Source organism: Lissotriton vulgaris, chromosome 6 (genome assembly GCF_964263255.1).
Source record: "Lissotriton vulgaris chromosome 6, aLisVul1.2, whole genome shotgun sequence".
Taxonomy (NCBI): Eukaryota; Metazoa; Chordata; class Amphibia; order Caudata; family Salamandridae; genus Lissotriton; species Lissotriton vulgaris.
Genome location: NC_141694.1, coordinates 1,552,934,854 through 1,552,955,833, shown reverse-complemented (window position 1 = coordinate 1,552,955,833; position 20,980 = coordinate 1,552,934,854). Strand labels below are relative to the sequence as shown.

At 44.5% G+C, this 20,980-nt stretch overlaps 1 protein-coding gene across 1 annotated transcript in view; it reads right to left on the bottom strand.

Moving 5' to 3' along the window:
- LOC147709132 (uncharacterized) overlaps nucleotides 1-20,980 on the bottom strand; it is a 2,423,108-nt gene that overhangs the window by 663,040 nt on the left and 1,739,088 nt on the right. Inside the window, exon 7 of the mRNA XM_086925884.1 lies at nucleotides 6,602-6,766. Coding sequence (XP_086782010.1) covers nucleotides 6,602-6,766 — 165 coding nt within the window. The remainder of the gene's footprint in view (nucleotides 1-6,601; nucleotides 6,767-20,980) is intronic.

Here is a 20,980-nt window from a genome sequence, read left to right as displayed (position 1 = left end):
ACATTCATGGTGTAATGCCAGTATTTACCAGTGGATGTATTGTTATGTAATATTTGGCAGCCTGAATAGCTAAAACACGGCAGACATCAAAGTATGAGTGCGCGTCTATCAGTTAAATAAATATGGAAATGTACAGTTTTTGAATTGCATTTATGCGCAAAACACAAAATAAATAATGATAAATACAGACAGAAATGGACAAAACCGGGAAAATGTATAAGGCACTGTACTGCCTTAAGATTGCAACATATCTAAGGTAGCTTTTATGTTGCCTTTTGCTTCTGGCTTCAGAAACTATTGAGCTCCATGTACTTGGGACTCCTTCCATAAAGGAATAACATGTGGAATGGAATTTGTATCCTTCCCTTTGTGGTTTCTATATCAAACTTGAGCTTATTTTAAAGCCTATTAGCGTGAATATCCCTTGAGGTTTTCAGGTACTAAAGAGGAAAATGCTAATATTATTACATGCTCACCTTGGGGCGCATCCCTTATGAAGACTGGATACCAGTTGTCCTCTGCAAGAATAATGTCCTATACTTCTGATAAATGCAGCCAGAATAGCGCCTTTACTGCGAGTGGTATATCCACCCCTCTATTTATATTTTTACATTATAAACCCTATCTGGAAGGTTGACATGTCCATACCAAGTTTCAACTTGTAAAAATTAATCAGTTGATTTCACTACCAGACATTATCAGAGAGTCTGGCAAATGATTGTCATGCTGTTGAAGCACTATCACCCAAATCCAGTACAGCAAAGGTACCTGTAGCTCGTAGGCATGTTTTTAAAATTAATTAAATCAGACTATTTTCTTTTTAAAGTGTGTTTTACAGCCGGAACATTTCTCTCTTTTCTTTACATTAATCTCAGCTTCATGTCCTGATTCACTTTTCTAATTGACATACTCATCCTTTCTGCAATACTCAGTCTGCCCAGTCGTTTCTGTCATTTTATTGTCAGAGTCCTGAAACGAACGCAAGAAGGGCTACTAGTATACTGATATGTATTCATGCTTTCTCAGAATGTAACCACCCTAGCTGGAGTGCTGAGGTGATGGAGATCCAGTCTTTTTTTCTGTCTCTCTTTCTGCTTCTTTTTAGTGTCTAGCACAGTTTTCCTTTACCAGAACCCTCAATCTTATCCTTCATTTTGAGATACAGTTACACAGGTCTTGATCCCAAGGTATCACAGCCCACAGATGTATATGTGTCAGATATTATCTTCAGTAATTCCCATTTACGATCCTGAACAAGAACATCTGCCATTTTCTGGCATAATGCCAGGGCAGGGGTTTATTGGCGAATGTTACTCAGAATGATTGAGGAAACGGTTTCAAAATTTCCTATTAATGTAATACCTAAATCAAGAGCCGGTGCTGTATCTGTGCTCATTTGTTTTAACACAGCTGGTAATACTGCAAATGAGGGTGTGCCATGCATATTAGTATACATACACGCAAATATACTTCCACAGGGGTTGCACTCCTCTACAGGTGGCACCATCCCAAGCAGAAGACACATAGCCAGAATTCTATGCTTATCTTGGGGTGTTGTTTAAGTACCGACTGCTTCGGACTGATTAATCTCAAGAGCAATCAAGAAGGCAATTTCATCACCCTTTATGACTGTAAATGACTTTGCCATTAATAGGGTGTATAGCCTGAGGACTGATTGCCTGTCTGCCAACTTGTGATTGGGCGCTGGTCTAAAAGGAGCTGCTCCACCTACTGTTGTTTGCAGTGTGTATTGTCGAAATCGCCTGTATAAATCTACTATTGGATTTAATAATCTTACTACATCCACATGTGACAAATTTGCTGGAATAGGATATGACATAAACCCGGCGAATACAGGCAAGGTAGCCCTGCCATTACTTATGGGAACGTGCCTAACTTTCTGGTGAGTATGTGGTAACTGGCCACCAAGCCAATTCTGAAGCTCTTGGTGGTCCAAGGGACCTCCAAGTCATGATAAGCTCGGTATAGTTGATGTACTGCTGCATGTGCACATGTATGAAAATGCCCAGTGGCATCTACAGAATTAAATTCCATCCAGAGTAAAAAATAAATAAAAGGCATATGGAGCATGTGCATTCACAACAAAAGCCACTGCACTTCTGATTGTAGGGCCACCTCTGTTTCTAAGATGTGTACCTGCTGCCCTGTCGTTTACTTCTCTTGTAAAAGGAGTCGACATTTTCACTTTTACATGAGATCTAAAATGCCGAAACAGCAGATTAGGGAAAACCCTTTTAAGAGTCAAGCTTGACAAACTTACAGTAAAAACAGGTGTTTCCTATTTGAGATGAAATAGGTAAACAATATTACAGCAGTGACATTTGTTCTCTGTGTATTTTGGATAACTGTCTATTTGAGTGTGTAATCAAAGACTACTTAAAGATTCAGATAGTCAAGGCCCAGCTAAGGGTGCCAAATAATACATCTCGGGCACCACAGAGCCTCGGGTCAGATTTCTAACCGCCTGCTGAAAGGACCTTGTCAATGCATCAGAAATTAATTTGGACTACAACCAGTACACAACGCACCAAGCAATACTGTGGAGGAAGTGTTTTCTGGTAATGACCAGTCCAATAGGATGTTCTGGGACGCAGTGGAACTCCAAACCCCCTTTCGTAAATGAATAACACACTCAAAATAGCCAAACAAATGGACAAGTGTTTTAAAATTTAAATTTTAAAATCCATACCTAATGCATAAAATATGAATGTTAATCACACAGAATGTGAAAGCATGGTCATCGAAAACAGCAAAAGCTATTTATGACATGATTATTGAATCATTAGCATCGTAACACCCTTGAGCTATTTCAAGCACTTGGGCTAATTCTAGCTAAAGCAGTAAATATCAAACCTGTTTTGCGTTTCTCAAGATGAAAATGTGTTTTCATCATGAAATAGCAAGTCAGCTATTCCCTATCACAGCTTGTTGAGGGTTGGAAAATGAACGGCAACAGGGTGACGGCCATTTCTTCTTGTTGTCCCTGATATCTCCTCCGACTGAGGCTGGTTGATGCTGCAAACCGGCATAACCTCTGGCGTGAAAGCCCTAGCACTAGCCCACCTCTGACATGGTTAAACACCAGGGTTATACAGTATCTGAGCACTCATTTTATGTAATGTTATTAAATCAAATGTAGCACTTGCATCGACTTCGATCATTGCCATCGACAGTGTGGCCGGAGGGAATGCTGCTTCACACAATGTAAAAATTCCCACTGATACAGAGATACTAGGTGCAGGTGGGTCACGCCTGACCTAGGTGATGGAGACCCATATAGAGTTTACACCTCAGTTCAGTGATTCCCAAACCTTTTCGACTCACAGCTCCCTTGACCCATTGGCAGTTGGCCATGGCTCCCCACTTACTTTTATTTGGAGGGTGAGGGGAATGTAAGCCCGGCCTCTGGAGTACTTGCATTTCTCTCCCTGAAAATAATTGGGATGAAGCTGATGAAGGTATTATGATCATATACGCATGGTGTTTTGTATTACTAAGGAGGCGTAATAAAATATTCCTATTGACACTTCTTTGCCCATGCCTTTTTTAGAGAACTTTCTCAAACTTTCATTTGCCACTTACAATACTAGATAGCACCCCTATGCATGTAGGCCCCATTGCTAAAGTATTTCTGCGCTCAAAGAATATTTGTATGCACTTCCATCTCCACCCATGCCATACGTGCGAACACACCTGTCTCAGCACAGTGACTCACGATTTTTTTAAATCACATACAGCTTTATTTTAGCTGTCTCCTCCCTAAAATTGTCCCAAATTCAATGCAAGCGAAATAAATTTCTCTGATTCCTTTCTTGCTTCCAAATGTTGGCATTATGCCCTATATGGTGTTTTACTTCCCTGTGCTCAAAGGAAGAGCTGGCCTATCTGGAAATGTGTGTGTACTAAAAGAAATGTGAACTGGTAGTACCTATGGTTCAAGTACACATGTCAATACTTAATATCACTTAGTGGGTTGAGAGACAGGACAAGTGCACTCTTCCTGATATCTTGGTGTAAATTGCATTTGAAAAAAACTAAACTATGAACAAGTGTAACAAAATAAATCGGTTTCTTCCACTTACTTTGGGAGTTGAGGAACGTAGGGATCCAGTGGTGGTGATCTCCGTTGACATGCCATCAATTAGGCACTACGTTTCCAGCTTTAGGCATGTCACTTACAAAACATCTTCCAAGAAGGCCAAAACGACCCCACTAGGCTCTCCTATGATCGTTCATTTGTGTAGATAAATTAATTCATCCAAATGTGATTAGGTTGCAATTTTCTTTTATTCTTTGTCGGAATTTTCACAAACTGGATCGTGCTACCATTTTTCCGTTCATTTATATAAAACTTAAGCAAAAGGTGGTTCTCAGGACTTGACAATTAATGAGTGACATTCCTTTTCTTTAGAAACCATCCCCTCATGAAGGGTCCTGCCCGAAATGCATCGGGGTTCCTAACATGTGAATAAGTTGAAATAAACCCAATAATGTAGCGTGAATTGAAACATTACAATTCTGGCAATAACAACAAAGAATAAACGAAAATTGCAACCTAATCACATTTGGATGAAATAAAAACAACCATAGGAGTGCCCAGTGGGGTCGTTTTGGCCTTCTTGGAAAACGCTTTTTATTTACACATAACAGTACACCTCTGAATCAGGAGGTGATACCCACAGGCACCCAAAAACGAATTAACAGAAGTTAAACCGGTAGTAAATAGGAGTGCAACTGTAATTTTATTCATTTTTTCTAAACTTACAAATCATCAACATCATGCATTTAAGTCTAATTAGTTTAACTGATGACAACAAACCCTTCAACATTAAATGCATTAAAGTGATTGGTGTGTGGCTCCCCTGGCTAGTTTTGATGCTCCCCAGGGAGTCATGGCGCACAGATTGGGAACCACTGCCTCAGTTGGTTGCGTTGGGCTTCTGGGGAAACAGACCTTAGAGAAGTATACCCAGCTTTTCTGTAATGTGGCTTTGGCGATTGTGAGCCGAGATATTGCCAGGTGTTGGGGAACCCCAGTTCTGTCAACATTGCAGGAGTAGGAATTGAATCTTAGTTGGTGTATATGGGCGGAGGAGAAAGTGTATAAATCTTGGGGATGTCCCCGCAAGATTGAGAGAGTCTGGCATACGAAGCCCTGCAATTGAGGAGGGGGGTGAGGTTGCCCACCAATGGGAGGATCTTGGATGGCTGGTGGGAGAGGAGTGCCTGGGCATCAGTGGAAGGGCTACTGTTCTGGGTCATCGTGGGTGACTACATCACTGGGGAAATATGTCAAATTACCAAAGTTCTGAGCGCCGGTAAAGGGAGGAGTAAAAAAATACCTAGGTATGGTACATAAACGCTTGTTCTGCCGTCTGTCTGGGGGTTGGCATGAGGGCAGGGGAAAATAGGTTGGGAGTTATGGGAATTTTTCTTATTGGTGTAAATTTGGCCAGACTGCTGATCTTGTGGTGCCCCCTGTTATTGGTGTACTGCGTGTACTATGTTGATAATTCCAATAAACAGATTTTTTTAAATGTAGCACTTGCAGACACTAAAGTATCAACAAGACTAAACAATCATAGCGTTAAATGCATCATATTGATTCCCATATTGATTACTTGCACCTATAACTAAAAAAAATAAAAGCATATCAGCTTAGCCAATAAGAGGACAATAAGTGAACTTGGGCAGTAAGAGAGCATGGTACTATGTCAGATTAAGCAGTAAGGAGACATGATAGTACCATTTCTATCTTTTTCTTGAAAACCTCATCTTTCTATGAAAGCAATAAAGGAGTCTGAGGATGGGTGTCGAATAAAAACAGAACATATTGATAGGGCTAAACTATGGAAATAGAAAATCTTAAACAGGAACTACCACAGTGTTCCTAACACTGTGTTGGCAAACTCAACACCATTCACCAGAAATCATGTCACAATGATTGCTAATCCCAAAGTGTCCTAGCCAGCAGAAGCATTGAGAATTGACAAAACATGCTACTCGCCTAAAGGGATTTTCCACTGCCTTGTCAAAGACTGAAACACTGTTATGTAATATTTGGTTTTCTGTGAATGAAAGATGACACATTTGGTCTTTTTAAACCAGTTCTATGTTGAGGAGGGATGCAGTGTGCTACCTGACACTAACCATGCACAAGACGACCTGTGGGTCCTCATCTAGTTAATAAAAATAGGAGCTCCAGTGCCCAGACCACAGCCTCTGCAACAAAACATTAAGCATGCAGTGTGTCCTTTTACCCAATAATCTGCTGTGTGTGGTGGGACTTCCTTGACAAACATTGCTAAAAATGTACTTAGGAACACTTCAACCAGTATTTTCAATGCAATGAGGTGCTGACACGTGTTTCGCTTGCGCAGTGAAATAGGATCATAAGGACGACTTAACTACAGATGCCTACTCTCCTGAGTTTGAGGTTCTTACAGAGAGAATGGATAGCTTTGCTCAATAGTAGTAAAATTCCACAATTCCAGAAGAAGAGCCTTTCCTGTCAAAAAAAGGTCTCGTCCTAGAGGGTTGAAAAGAATCTGTGAAACACTTAAAGTACTCAGATACCAACCTGCTCCTTGACTTCCTTCCATTTCCTCTGTGCTTTCCTTCTCCTCTGATATATCCTTCTCTGTGCTTGTTTTCCCTTCTAGGCTTTCTTCTTCCACTATGCTTTCCTTTTCCCCCGTGCTTTCCTTCTGCTCAGCGGGTTCATTTTCTTCTGTGCTGTTGTCACCTAACATGAAAAGCACAAACAATAACAAATAAATATAAACACCACCATTATAGCAGTCTTCTAGCATGGCAATAAAAAATGAAGAAATGAACATTTGTGTCTATACATTACTTATTCTGCACACTTGCACAGAACTAAGTCAATGGTGAGAGAGGGTAATTCTTCGAAGAACCTGACAAAGCTGACACAGGCTTTGCGGTTTATGTAGAAGGCTTGCTATCAACATGAATGCTAAATGGTGTACCGTGGTTCCCTTTTCCACATAGAAAGAAGTGTATTTATGCAGGAAATTCACTGACAATGTGTTAAAGTAAGTAATGAGTAAACAGGGTGTTCACAATACATCATTGAGCAAAGAGTCTCTGCATCTAAATTCATCAAGTTCCCAATACATCATTGGGCAAAGAGTGTCTTAATCTAGATTAATTAAGTTCACAATACATTATTGGACATAGAGTGTCTACACTTAGATTCATCAACTTCACAATTCATCATCGGACAAAGAGCGTCTAAGAGATTCATCAAGTTCACAATACATCATTGAGCAAAGAGTGCCTACATCTAGAGTAATCAAATAGATCATCATTAGAACAATGTGTAAGATGAGAAACACTTATATAAAAGTAGACTGGCTAAATCAGATTGTTGTTCTGCAGATCTCCATTTATTTTATAAAGTGGAGTTTTCCAAAAGGCTTCATTGGGCAGTAGAAACTGCTATCTTATCTAACTATTAATTGATCTTCAGAATATTTAGGCCTTACGTTGTCAAACTGAAGTGGTCTCCTTGATGACACAAGTCATCCGGGGTAAGTTCCATAGGGTTCTGATTCAACCGCAAAGCTCTGTTCCCTGCATAAAGGTTGTGGAAATGGAATATGTCTGTTAGACATGAAAGGGCGATGCCTTCAAGAGCCCTGTGGGCTAAGCATAGTACTCTGAATTTAGTGCACTGACAGACTGGAAGTCTATGCATATCAATGCATTTGAGACAACTATAGGAGAATAGAGCAACATCACTGAGTGATTGGGGCTACCAGAAATTCTGCTTTTTATGGGTGTTGCATCCAAGTCACCATGTATTGAGGTGGTGCCATATAAATGCCGTAGTCCAGTCGAGAGGTGAGAATACACCATCAATCAATCAATCATGTAATTTGTAAAGCGCGCTACCTACCTGCTAGGGTCTCAAGGCGCTGAGAGGGGGGGAGCTGCAGTCAGTGGTCGAAGAGCCAGGTCTTGAGCAATCTTCTGAATGCTGGGAGCTCAGTAGTCTGTCGTAGGTGAAGGGGGAGGGTGTTCCAGGTCTTGGCGGCGCAGTGGGAGAAGGATCTGCCCCCGGAGGTGGTCCTGTGGATGCGCGGGACGGCGGCCAGGGAAAGGTCGGCGGAGCGGAGTTTCCTGTTGGGTGCGTAGAAGGAAAGTCTGCTGTTGAGGTAGGCTGGGCCGGTCTTGTGGAGTACTTTGTGTGCATGGATCAAGAGTTTGAAGATGATTCTTTTGTCAACGGGGAGCCAATGTAGGTCTCTCAGGTGGGGGGTGATGTGGTCTCTGTGAGGGACGTCTAGGACCTGGCGTGCAGAGGCGTTCTGGATTCTTTGGAGTCTGCTGATGAGTTTGGCCGGGGCTCCGGCGTAGTGGATGTTTCCGTAGTCGAGTCGGCTGCTGATGTGGGCGTGGATGACTGTTTTCCGAGTGTTCGTTGGGATCCATCTGTAGATTTTGCGGAGCATACGGAGGGTGCGGAAGCATGCGGAGGAGACTGCGTTGACTTGGTTGGTCATGCTAAGCGTGGAATCGAGGATGATCCCTAGGTTGCGTGCATGGTTGGTCGGTGTCGGGGAGATTCCCAGGGAAGGAGGCCACCAGGAATCGTCCCACGCCAATGGGTTGGGCCCAAGGATGAGGATTTCCGTCTTGTCCGAGTTCAGCTTGAGCCGGCTTGCCTCCATCCAGTCGGCGACGGCCTTCATCCCCTGCTGCAGGTTGGATTTGGCGATGAGGGGGTCTTTAGTGAGGGAGAGGATCAGCTGGGTGTCGTCGGCATAGGAGATTATGTTGAGGTTGTGTAGTCTGGCGATGCGGGCGAGGGGGGCCATGTAGACGTTGAACAGCGTTGGGCTGAGGGAAAATCCGTGAGGGACGCCGCAGATGGTTTTGGTGGTTCCGGATTGGAACGGGGGGGAGGAGGACTCTCTGGGTTCTGTGGGTGAGGAAGAAGGTGGTCCAGTCCAGGGCCTGGTCTCGGATCCCTGCGTCGTAGAGGCGTATGCGGAGAGTGTGGTGGCAGACGGTCTCGAAAGCGGCGGAGAGGTCCAGGAGAATGAGGGCTGCTGTCTCGTGTTGTCGAGGAGGATTCTGATGTCGTCTGTGGCGGCGATGAGGGCGGTTTTGGTGCTGTGGTTGCTGCGAAAGCCAGACTGGGACGGGTCCAAGATGTTGTTGTCTTCTAGGTAGCAGGTGAGCTGGGTGTTGACGGTCTTTTCAATGACTTTCGCTGGGAACGGAAGCAGGGAGATGGGCCGGAAGTTCTTGAGGTCGCTTGGGTCCGCCTTGGGCTTCTTCAGGAGGGCGTTGATCTCGGCGTGCTTCCAGCTCTCAGGGAAAGTGGCGGTTTCGAAGGAGAAGTTGATGATGTTGCGCAGGTGGGGTGCGATGAGGCTGTTGGCTTTGTTGGCGATGTGGTGGGGTAGAGGGTCCGAAGGGGCACCTGAGTGGATGGTGCTCATGGTCTCGATTATGTCTTCAGTGCTCACGTGGGTCCATGTGGTTAAAAGGTCGTGGTCGGTGGGGTTGGGTGTGCTTGACATGGTGGGGTGCGTTGGGATGATCTGAGTGTTGAAGCTGTTGTGGATGTCGGTGATCTTGTGGTGGAAGAAGGCGGCGAGGGTGTCGCACAGAGCTTGCGACGGCGGAATGTTGTTGGTGCAGGAGCTGGGATTGGAGAATTTCTTTCACGATGTTGAAGAGCTCTTTGCTGTTGTGGGCGTTGTTGTCAAGTCGGTCTGTGAATGAGGCTCTTTTGGTTGTTCTGATGAGGTGGTGATGGTTGCGGATGGCGTCTTTGTGGGCTGCGTGGTTGGCGGGTGTTCTGTCGCTGAGCAGATGTTTTCGAGTTTCCGGCAGGCGCGCTTGGAGGCCAGGAGCTCCGGGGTGAACCAGCTGGCTCTCTGGTTGGTGTCTCTGTCGGCGGGTAGTCGTAAAGGTGCTGCGGTGTTGGCGCATTTTTCCATCCAGAGTCTGAGGGTGCGGGCCCCCTCCTCTGGGTCGGTGGGGCTGGTCGGAGGGTCGATTGCGAGGTGAGCTTCCAGCAGTTCCTTGGTTACTTTGCCCCAGCAACGGCGGGGGATCTGTGGGGTGCAGTGGTGGATGACGGGTTTCTGGAAGGTGAAGTGGATGCAGTGGTGGTCGGTCCAGGTGAGCTCGGAGTTGTGGCCGAAGGTGACGTGGGGGCTGGAGGAGAAGATGGCATTGAGCGTGTGGCCGGCGATGTGGGTCGGGGTTGTGACGATCTGTTTCAGTCCGAGGGCAGCCAGGTTGTCGACCAGGGTGGAGGAGTTGCTGTCATTGATGTTTTTCAGATGGAAGTTCAGGTCGCCGAGCAGGATGTAGTTGGTGGAGGTCAGTGCATGCGTGCTGATGAAGTCCGCGATGGAGTTGCCGAATTGGGGGCGTGGGCCCGGCGGTCTGTAGAAGAGGGTTCCTCTGAGGGTTGTCTTGGGGTCTGTGTGGATCTTGAAGTGTATGTGTTCAGCGGTGGTGAGGGTGTTGTCGGTGTTCGTGGAGACCTTGATGGTGTTCTTGTGTATGATGGCGATTCCTCCTCCGACTCCGTTGGCTTGGTCTCTTCGGGAGATCTTGTACCCGTCGGGAATGGCCATTGCTATGTCAGGGGCGGAGGTTTCGTTCAGCCAGGTCTCGGTCAGGAAGGCGACGTCTGGTGCTGTGGTGGTGAGTAGGTCCCAGAGCTCGACGGCGTGCTTGCGTGCAGAGCGGGTGTTGAGCAGGATGCATCGCAGTCGGTCGGCTCCCATTGCTGTTGGGGCTTTGGCATCGTTGGTGCAGGTGAAGGTGCAGTTATGGCAGGTGAAAGGGCCGTGGGTCCGCTTGGGGGTGGCTTTGTAGCAGTTGGAGGGCCGTCCTTGGTTGAGTGCGATGAGGGTGTTGGCGTCGTAGCGGAGTCTTGCTTCGTCTCTGGTGCGGGGACCAGGGGTTCTGGCGGTGGGCGCGGACGGGCGCAGACGGGCTTGCGCCAGTGGCGCGGACGTGCAGATGTCGCCCTATAAGGGGGAGGTGGGGAGGGCGGGTCAGCTGGGAGGCGGGAAGGTGGCAGCAAATGCGCACGGGTGGCGGGCCGCCTGGAGGGCAGCGTCGAGAAGGGAGAAAAATGGCGTGGGAAAACGGGAGGAAATGGCGAGGGGAGAGCGAGGTCAGAAGCAGGCAGGCCCGCTCGGAGGGGCAGCAGGGAGGCTGGCAGTCACACGGGGAGACAGGGGCACAGGCAGCCGGGGTACAGGAAAGAAGGGTTAAGGCGCAGGCACTCAGAGGGGGAAAGGCGGCAGTGAAGGGGGCGATCAGGGACACAGACAGCAGCAGGCAGTGACGAGCAGGCAAGGCTGGCACAGGATATGGTGGTGCTGCAGCGGAGGGGGGAGCGACCTACCAGAAGGTCAAGGGTAGCTGTACAAAACTATGCTTGAACTCAGGCAAAATAGCAATCCATAGTTGCCAGTTAGTTTCTATTTAAATGTCTTTTTCATAAGACTCAATCCAATCCATCAAGTGTGAAACTCACTTAGTTGAGTCCAGCGAAGGTCACACTCAATAAGAAACGCATTAAGTCGGTCAAATAAGGAAAAGAATACAGGACGAACTATAGAAATACATTTCAATAAAAGAACATTTCAAAAACTGCCCTGTGTTGAAACATATTTCTAAGGGCAATTGGTCTTGCACTGAAAGAAGGAAAGGGAGAGGAGTCTTCAGAACCCAGGAGAAAAACACCTTAGACAATCAGTTCGCATGGAGAAATAAACAGCAGGCCATGGGAACTCAGAAACAGGGGGAACGAGGTAAATACCATCGACGGACAAGAAAAATGGAGATTGAATTTCCATCGTTTGTAGAATTTTTATTAGAGACCAGATTATGTTCTGGGAAGTTTCCATTGTCACATTTTTCCCAGGACTGTCCCTGGACGTCTTTTATACATTTCATTTTCGTGCTAAAGTCCCTGACCAAGTTCATTTTCACTTGTTATCTTTTTATTTTAGAAAGAACATATTTGCTGATGTAGAAACGCTTTTCCTATACCGCCACCGATTTTGGGGTGTTGTCACCCCATTCCAAACCTGGATACAGATTTACTACTATCCTCAAAAGTAAAGAATTTCGAGTGTATCTAGGGAGGGATTGGGCTGTGACTTTCCATAAATACTTACGTATGGACGGTTTACAAACCTTCCAGGGCATTATTACCACAACCCCTATAGGAAGGACATTTGATTAACATGAGTAACTTTATTTTACAAATGTAATTTCACTTTTAATGATCTATATTACAATTTAGGTGTTCAAAGAGCTTTGAAAATTGGATTCCGAGTTCCCACAGATATTCAATCCTTCCCAAAAGGTTTTGGCGTATTGCACTTGTATTGAATGGCCCGATGGTGCTATGGAGGCGACCCTATGGAGCATACCGCCACAAGAATATTTCTTACATTCCAAAAATGAAATGAAACTAGAAAGGATTAGCTTTAAAAAGAACACTGTGTTGTGTACTGTCACACTGACCGGCCTTAACATATTTAATGGCACACAGGAGATTTATGTGGATGAGTCCTTCTGCTACTATTTTGCACCCGGAATATTTGATGGACTCTGTGAAAACCTATTTTACTGCATATCTACCATTTGATGCCGGAGCAACGCGGCCTCAGAAGGGACATCAGAATACATTGTTATGGTCAACTGCCTTTATTTTAGTATTTTTTTTACACATACATGATCATTTCCAGACATATCCACCTCTGTGATGCTGCAGAATATAGGCCCATAGCAGCCACATAAACGTAGTACAGTCTGCCTTAGTTTGATTTATAATAGGAGATCTTATTGTGTAGTCTGGTTCCCTTTTTGCTACTTTGATGCATCATGCCAAGACAGGAAAGCTTCCTCAACCTCTGTAGAGTCCCACAGAAGCTTTATCTACTCTACGGTTCCCATTGCTTACTCCATGTCGCAGGTCTCCTACAAGTGAGTATTCAGGGCTGCTCATCCACAGCCATGGCAATCTTCTGTGGGGGGGGGGGGGGGGGGGATATATAGTTTGTAGAAATCTGTAGGTCTGCGAATTGGACTTCAGCTCACACACCTTTATATGACTAAATTATTCTTTTTTCTAAGAATTTCGCCATGCTAAAGATGTTTAGCTGGATGAAGGCACAGATAGTGCAATTACATATGATTGCCAATAAAATATGCACGTATCGCATGTTTATATTTTGAATGGTTTAAGTGGATTTACCACATGGCATAGTTTATAACTAAGCTATGCTCAGAGTCCAATTGGCCTTTTCGGCATTCTGGCATTTTTCTGATGGGTTGGTAGCTAGGGGGACAGCCTTTAAGGCAGGAGGAGCTGCCTTGGCCCATCACTATAAACGGTAAGCCAGTTTATTCGAAAAACAGTGTGGTAAAGTCCATGTTTTCGATGCATGGAGCATCTATCCATAAACTGCTAGCTTGCCTCTTTCCATCTCATGGTCCATTGAGGGACTAACTCGAACCTTTTGATAGAGCTTATTGTGATCCAAGCCCGCCCTCACTTTGTTAAGAGAATGAAATGTTAAGCTTAGGGAAATGGGTTTTAATTTGTACATAAGATTAGATGTAAGTCTGAGCAAGGGTCGCTTGCTCTTATAGGCACAGGGGCCCTGCCCTCGTCTTCGGGTCTTGTTATTCATGCCAGCAGTGAATAATAGTTATTATAAATAGATTTATAAAAAAAAGAAAAGGCTGACCCTCACTACAAGCAGGAGCCCGGGACACTGAATCCTTGTATCCGATGGCTGGTGCACACACTGAGAGGTGCCTGCTCCAGATACCAGACAGATTTGCCTGGGCTGATGGAGGCTCACACCTGTAAAGCAAGTCCCGGGTGCTTTGGGCTTAAATCCTGAAGCGCCCTAGGTGACATTCCATCAGGCTGTCACCTCACCCTCCTCCATCTCGTTACAGGGTCAGGTGGGGTCAAAAGCCTCATTGACCTCACGTTACAGGGTCAGGTGGGGTCAAAAGCCTCATTGACTTCACCCATACTGTGACGAGTTGGGAGGAGGTGGGGTGAAAACGCAAGAGGCATAAAGCTTGAGGCAGCATAGTGCATTAGGTTGGTCTATGTGCCCGAGCTTTCAGTTTTTTGCTGATGTGCTCCAGGTATGAAGGAGTTTTGCCCTTGCTTTAAGGGTCTATGGAGCACCTAGCAGTTGAGAAGTAGCTCAGACTCCCAAGGTCAAGCTAAAAACATGTCTATCTTTAAAATTGTGTGTGAGTGTTTGAGAGAGCAAGCACCTGCCTGTAAGTGAAAGTGAGTGTGACTCTAAGAATGAGTGGGTACAAGTAAGAGTGAGAGAGAATGAGTGTGAGTGTGATTGGGCATATGACTCGGCCGCTGGCTATGGTGTACTGAAGGTATTTATTGGTTAACGGAGGCACCAATGGCAAATTGCTGGCACACTGGTATGGTATGAGGGACGCCCATAGCAAAATGCATCCAGGGACACACTAGAGGTCATTCTTGAAATAAGAGGCATCCATTGCAAAAAATGCTGCCATTTTGGAGGCAAGTCTTGGCACAACTCCACCCTTAATGATTTTTCCTAAGGGAATACTTGCTCATGGCCAATGTGCTTTCCAGATATGTAGCCTTCTTGTAGAGCGGTGCAGACAGATTGTTCTGAAATGAAGCAGTGAGAAGCTAGTGGCTATGATGGCGGTGATGAATTACTCCAGTAACATGCTGCAGGTATCAAGCACGCCTGAGTTCTTGGTAGCAAGAAGGGACTTTTGAGGCCAGAATGTGGATTTATCTCAATCTAACACAAGTTTAGGAGGAAAGAAAAGAGAGCCACCCAGTGTCTAGCTCACAGAATTGAGAGAGAGGGAGATTCCTGTGTGAAAAAGGGATTTGCATGTTCTCAACATATAAGTGACATGATAAATCAAAAGAGGAGATAATTGTGTCAAAGAAACTTGTGCAGAAGGAAGAAAGTGAAGTCCCAGAATTGAATCATGATCCTTGAAATACACTTTCTTGGCAAGGGTTTTTGCTGAACACAAGTATACAGCGAATGAGAAATTAAAAAGGAAGAGAGTCGCTCCAGTGCCTTGACAACGATACCCAAGGAGGTCAGGGTGGTTAGTATGGAGCATCAATGACCAATCCAGAAGCTGCAGAAAAATGTAATGTATAGTAAAAAGATAACTTTGTTTGAACAGGTCAGAAAACCATTGATATTTTAAGGCTCTATCTATAAATTCTAATAACCAAACGCCACTTTATAGCTATTTAAGCAGGTTAGAGAGAAGAGAGGGAATGAGTGAACTGGATGCGTATGAGCCACTCACGAAGGGGCGGCTCCCTCGTTAAGCCAGAGGAGCGTCGCCCCCCCCTAACTAAATTGCTCCTAAAGATGAAAAAATAAAATGGTAATGAAGTTTATTTATTGACATTTTATTTTTCAAAACCCCATCCTGAGCCGAGCATCAGGATGGGGGTGGGTTTTTTGCTTTCTGCTGCTACCAATCAAGCAGCAAAAAGCAATGATGGGCAGGGAGGGCACTTTAGGTTTAAAGTACACATGTCTCTTTGGTTGACATGCGTGCAATGGCCAACCATACACGTGCATTTTAAACATCTCTAAGACAGCTGGGTTAGAGACAGCACAGGGCTTCCGTTCCCTCGGGAGCGCCAAAGGATACTGCTCCCTCCAATCCTGGCGCTTCTATCATGCTGCATGAGAGCAGTGCCGGGACTGGTTACTGCAGTTTCCTGAGTCCTGAGTTGGAGCCTGCCTGCCTGGAGAAGACCCGAGCGAGGAGGACGTTGCACCAGGAAGGTAAGTGCAATTATTATTTTATATATTTACTTTTATTGCTCTCCCACCCGTCCCACCACCCTCCATACCTGCCACCCACCACTGCACTCAAGACTAAGAGTTGCTGAGAAAAAAATGAGGATAAGATACCAGGAAAGATGAATAAGGAGACGTAATTTTGTTAAGGAAGGCAACCGTAAATTGAAAGTTTCCATTCTGGAAGCTGGGGTGCCATCCATTTATATTTATAGAGTAAAAGAGCTACTGTACATAAGGACAGAAGCAACGCTGTTGCTAAACACATGGAGCTGAGCCACGAAGGAGACTGGAAAAAACTACGCTTCTGGGGCATTGAAACCATGAGTCTCTCAGCAAGGGGTGGACACAATGAGAAGGAACTCCGACGAAAAGAATCGAAACACATCTTGAGCTTCAGGACTATGACCCCTTTTGGGCTCAATCAGTCGGAAGAACTATATATACACCTTTAACTGAACAAAGCCTTCTACAAACTTCCCGCTAACCATGAACAATTTTAACTTAATTTCACCCTTTACTTTTTCACCACCTCACTTATTATTGTCACTTGATTTAAGCTCACATATGAAACTAACCACTGTTCCAATGATTTAATCAGCCCACCAGAGGGCAGTATCAAGCTAATGAGAACCCTAACACAGAGACAAACGAGCTGTGCGTATATACTAAAACTGTATACAAGAATTGAACTATACGAAATGCCATGCCTGGTTAACAATGCATAAATTTTAGGTTACAGAATGGGTAACATGATAAATGTAATGCAATTTTGGGGGGAATATCAGTTCCATCAAATACTAGACAGCAGAAGCATCGCTCAAGCCCACTGGAGGGCGGTATTTCAATTTCCATGGGTTCCGCATAACGCTCTCAATACCATGAGAAAACTCAACAAAATGTTTAAATTAAATGTGGAAATGACTTACGTATGCATTCCCATATATTCACTGGGGGAAAGAACTGCACAATCATTTAAAGTAAAACGGATAGAATCCGAACTACAAATCCCAGAAAACCCAAAAGTTATGGGCGGTGCCAGTGATTAAGGGGGTGTAACCTTAATGTTTTGGTTGTTTTATAAAACTGTGAGCTTCACTTACCAAACTGACCGTGATCAAGACAGCGGACGCTGTCGAAACGCGTTGGTTGCTTTTTGTTGTTTAAATCCCCCCACATGGATTGCAAATAAACTGTGATTCTTCACTGAAACAAGCGTGTCAGAGCCGTCTTTCTGCGACTCCATTCTTCCCCGGGACAGGGGAAATCCTGTGATAATATATATATATATATATATATATATATATACACACGAAGGCAGAAGAACACAGAGAGAAACTTTCAATGAATTGCTGCAAGAATCTTGTTTTCATTAGGCGAGAAAAAATACATTCATATTCACTGCACATGATATGCAATATATACCGATATGCAATGCAATTAACCGTGTTATGCATAGAGATGCATAATGCAGTTAAATCATTACAACGGTAGCAATGCGTGACTTGCAAAAACAGTGGAACCCACTGTGTTATCTGATAATGATTCAAACATGTAAACTGCATGTTATATGTGCAGTGCACTGCCGAATGTATTTTAAGTCTCTAAGATATGTTTTCATAAATGAAGTCGGTGTGTAAATGATCAAACAACTATCTATGTAGCAAAAGCATTAACCAACAGAGCTACAATATTTTATTCTGTTAATTGCTGAACAGACATAAATTACTACATAAAGTGCCTTAATCCCCAAAGCAATCACAACGCCAGACACATTTAATCAGCACATATAGCTAATACAATAGATCAGTGGATAATGTCCTTACTGTGGTAACAGGAGGGCTGGAGGTCAAATCAGCTTTTCATTCTGCTAGAGTAAGCACAATTAGCACCACTGGGTTTGGTAACAAAAACTACAATGGCATTGCTACTAAACTGCAAGACTGTAGTAATTCATGGTATATAAAAGCAGAAAAAAACACTGCATACGTACCCACAAGGTTTTAAAAAATGAGTTCAAAAACATTCATGGAGGCAGCACCAGGAAGGAAGTCAAAAAGCAGCCCGTATATTGTGTTTCAGTCTCTTTTATTCTTCATTAAATATTCATTATTGGACAACAGCCAAGGCGTTTTGTTCCAAACATGGGAACTTCATCAGGGCGAGTAGAGTCATTAATTAGAACCAACACATCCAATGTTGTGGGGATCTTGATTGGTGTAGACAAAATGACAAATGCAGTTTCAAGGATGGCAAATCAAGGTATGATCTCGTACCAGACTCAGTGACAAAATCTGTTGGTATAAACCAGATGATTAGCCGGGATGACCCATCTTCAATTATTGATGAGGCTATAATAGGCATTAGTACCAGGGTATAAAAAATCAGAGCCGATGACCCATCTTCAAAATAGTGATGAGGCTATGATAGGCCATTCGCGCAGTGTGGAGAGGGACGCTGTTGTTACTGTGGGCTGTCGTCTGTTGGAGACCCTGATACTAGTGGCCTATCATAGCCTCATCACTATTTTGAAGATGGGTCATCGGCAACTGCATTTGTCATTTTGTCTACACCAATCAAGATCCCCGCAATATTAGATGCGTTGGTTCTAATTAATGACTCTACTCGTCCTGATGAAGTTCTCATGTTTGGAACGAAACGCGTTGGCTGTTGTCCAATTATGAATATTTAATGAAAAATAAAAGAGACTGAAACACAATATAAGGGCTGCTTTTTTACTTCCTTCCTGGTGCTGCCTCCATGAATGTTTTTGAAGTTTTGTTTCTGGATTTCCAGTGAGACCCAACCACAGCAGGTCTCGGAGGCTGTTGGCACAGGACTTGATACTTTGTTGGGACTGAATGATTGAGGTGCTCGACATCTAGTCAGCTGTGGTGTCGTAGGTTTTCTCTTTAAAAAATGAGTGCTAATAAGTGTTGTGTCACTTTGGTGTGTGCTTTCAACAAAGGTGCCAACTTTAGTAGGAGTTCATGAGAAAAGAGTGATGTGGACACAAGGTGAAGGATCTAGTGGTGGCATTAGGTGGAGCTGAAGACGTCAGATCAAGTGAAAGATATTTATTCTATTTATTTATTTATAAAGTTTTATATAGTGCGCCCATGACCACCGGGGGGTATCAGAGCGCTTTACAATATATGTGGCAAGAGGGTACATGTAAACAACCAAAAGTAACCAAAGAGAGGGAATCATATACATAAAATATCACAGCAGGAGAAAATAAACAAAGTGATAATTACACAGTCATAGGTGTCCGAACATATTCATGACCCTTAATTTTCCAACATGGTAAACACAGCTAAGATTTCATAGACAAAAGTGATCAAGCATTCTCCTGAGTCATAAAATGTCAAGGCCGTAATATACAAAGTGAAAATTCACAGACATGAAAAGTCCGAGCATTAAAATGGTCCAGGCCGCCGGGCCACAGATCGACAGTTAGGCCACGGCATCAAGTGGCGAGGCCAGACTGAGGTAAGAATTTCTTCATTAGGAGCCTTATGGCTTCTTTTTTGAAGAGGAACGTGGAAGGATTTGTCCTGAGTTCGGGGGAAGGGAGTTACAAATCCTTAAAGCCATATCAGAGAAGGCACGATTGTAGGTCTTTTTTTCTTGAATTTATGGGGTTTGAGTAATAGGGTGCTGGCACTTCGGGAGGCTCTCGAACCACATGAGGCCTCCAATTTCTGCACGAGGTATTGCAAAGTCTGGTAGTGGATGGCTTTGTGTGCCATACATGCGATTTTTAAGTGTATCCGGGTTTCATAAGGAAGTCAATTAAGGGCTAACATTTCAGATAAATTGGCAAAATTTAGTATGGGGATCAGTTCTTCAAGGATTTCAAAGGATTTTTGCAGCGGTGTGATTGGTTTAGGGGAGGGGAGGGAAGATGCCTGCTTCCTGTTCCTGCCGGGGCAGGAGAGCAGGAAAACAGCAGGAAAATGTGGGTGCGGGACCTAGCCAGGACCTGGAAAGGTACGCTTTTTTTTTTTTTTTTTTAAATCCCCCGCCCGCGTGAACCCCGGAGCAACACACCCCCCCACGAGTCATGTCAATGCCTGTTTGTATTATACCAAGAGTGAATAATAATCTTTATTCACTACTGCTATAATAAAACATTTTACAACCTACTTCAGGTCCAGGAGCAGCCTAACCAGCTAGTGACACTGTCTGATGCCTGGCACTGAGTCATAAAGGAGCCGGCCCCAGCCATCAGAGGTATTATCCAGGACTGGTGGAATCCCAGCCCTGGCACGCCTCAGTGCCTCCCCATATGTGATTTGCTAAAGCGTCACTGCTTCAAGTAGCCATGGGCACAGCAGGCTTCAGCCCTGCAGTGCCCATGGCTACACACCAATCAGCATATCAGCCCATCCCACCTTTTCCCAACTTGCCACAGAATTGCAAAATGGCGAGGTGGAGGGATCCGTAACTGCGCATGTTTGAGGTTTCACATTCATGCTCCGGTGCTGGAAGCAGAAAGGAGCTGTTTGGCTGCCCGCAGGATAAATGGAACAGCTGGAGTCCAAACACGATCCACGCAGGCAGCAAGGAATGTAAAAAAAAGCTTGTATATTGTGTATGCATATGGGTGAAACTGTGTGTCTGTGGGAGAAAGTATGTCTGAGTATGTCTGTGTGTGTGAGTGAAAGTGAAAAACTTAGTGAAGGAGTGAGCATGAGTGAGAAAGAGTTAATGAGGGATAATGACAGTGAGCGTAAATCAGTTTACTGTGTGTGTGACTGACTTTATCAGAGTAAGACGGAGTGTGTCAGAGTGAGACTGAGGGAGTCCAAAAATGAGTGAGACCCAGTGAGAATCAGTGAGACTGAGTGAGCCAAAGTGCATAAGAGTGAGACTGCTTTAGTCAAAATGAGTGAGAATGAGTAGGACTAAGTGAGACGGAGTCTGAATAAGTTAGTCGGAGTGAGATTCAGTGAGTGAGAATTGGTGGAAGAAGGTAAGACTGAATGAGCTGGAATGAGAGGGGCTAAGGGAGAATGAGTGATACTAGGTGAGTCAGATGAGTGATACTAGGTAAGTCAGAGTGAGATTAAGTGAGA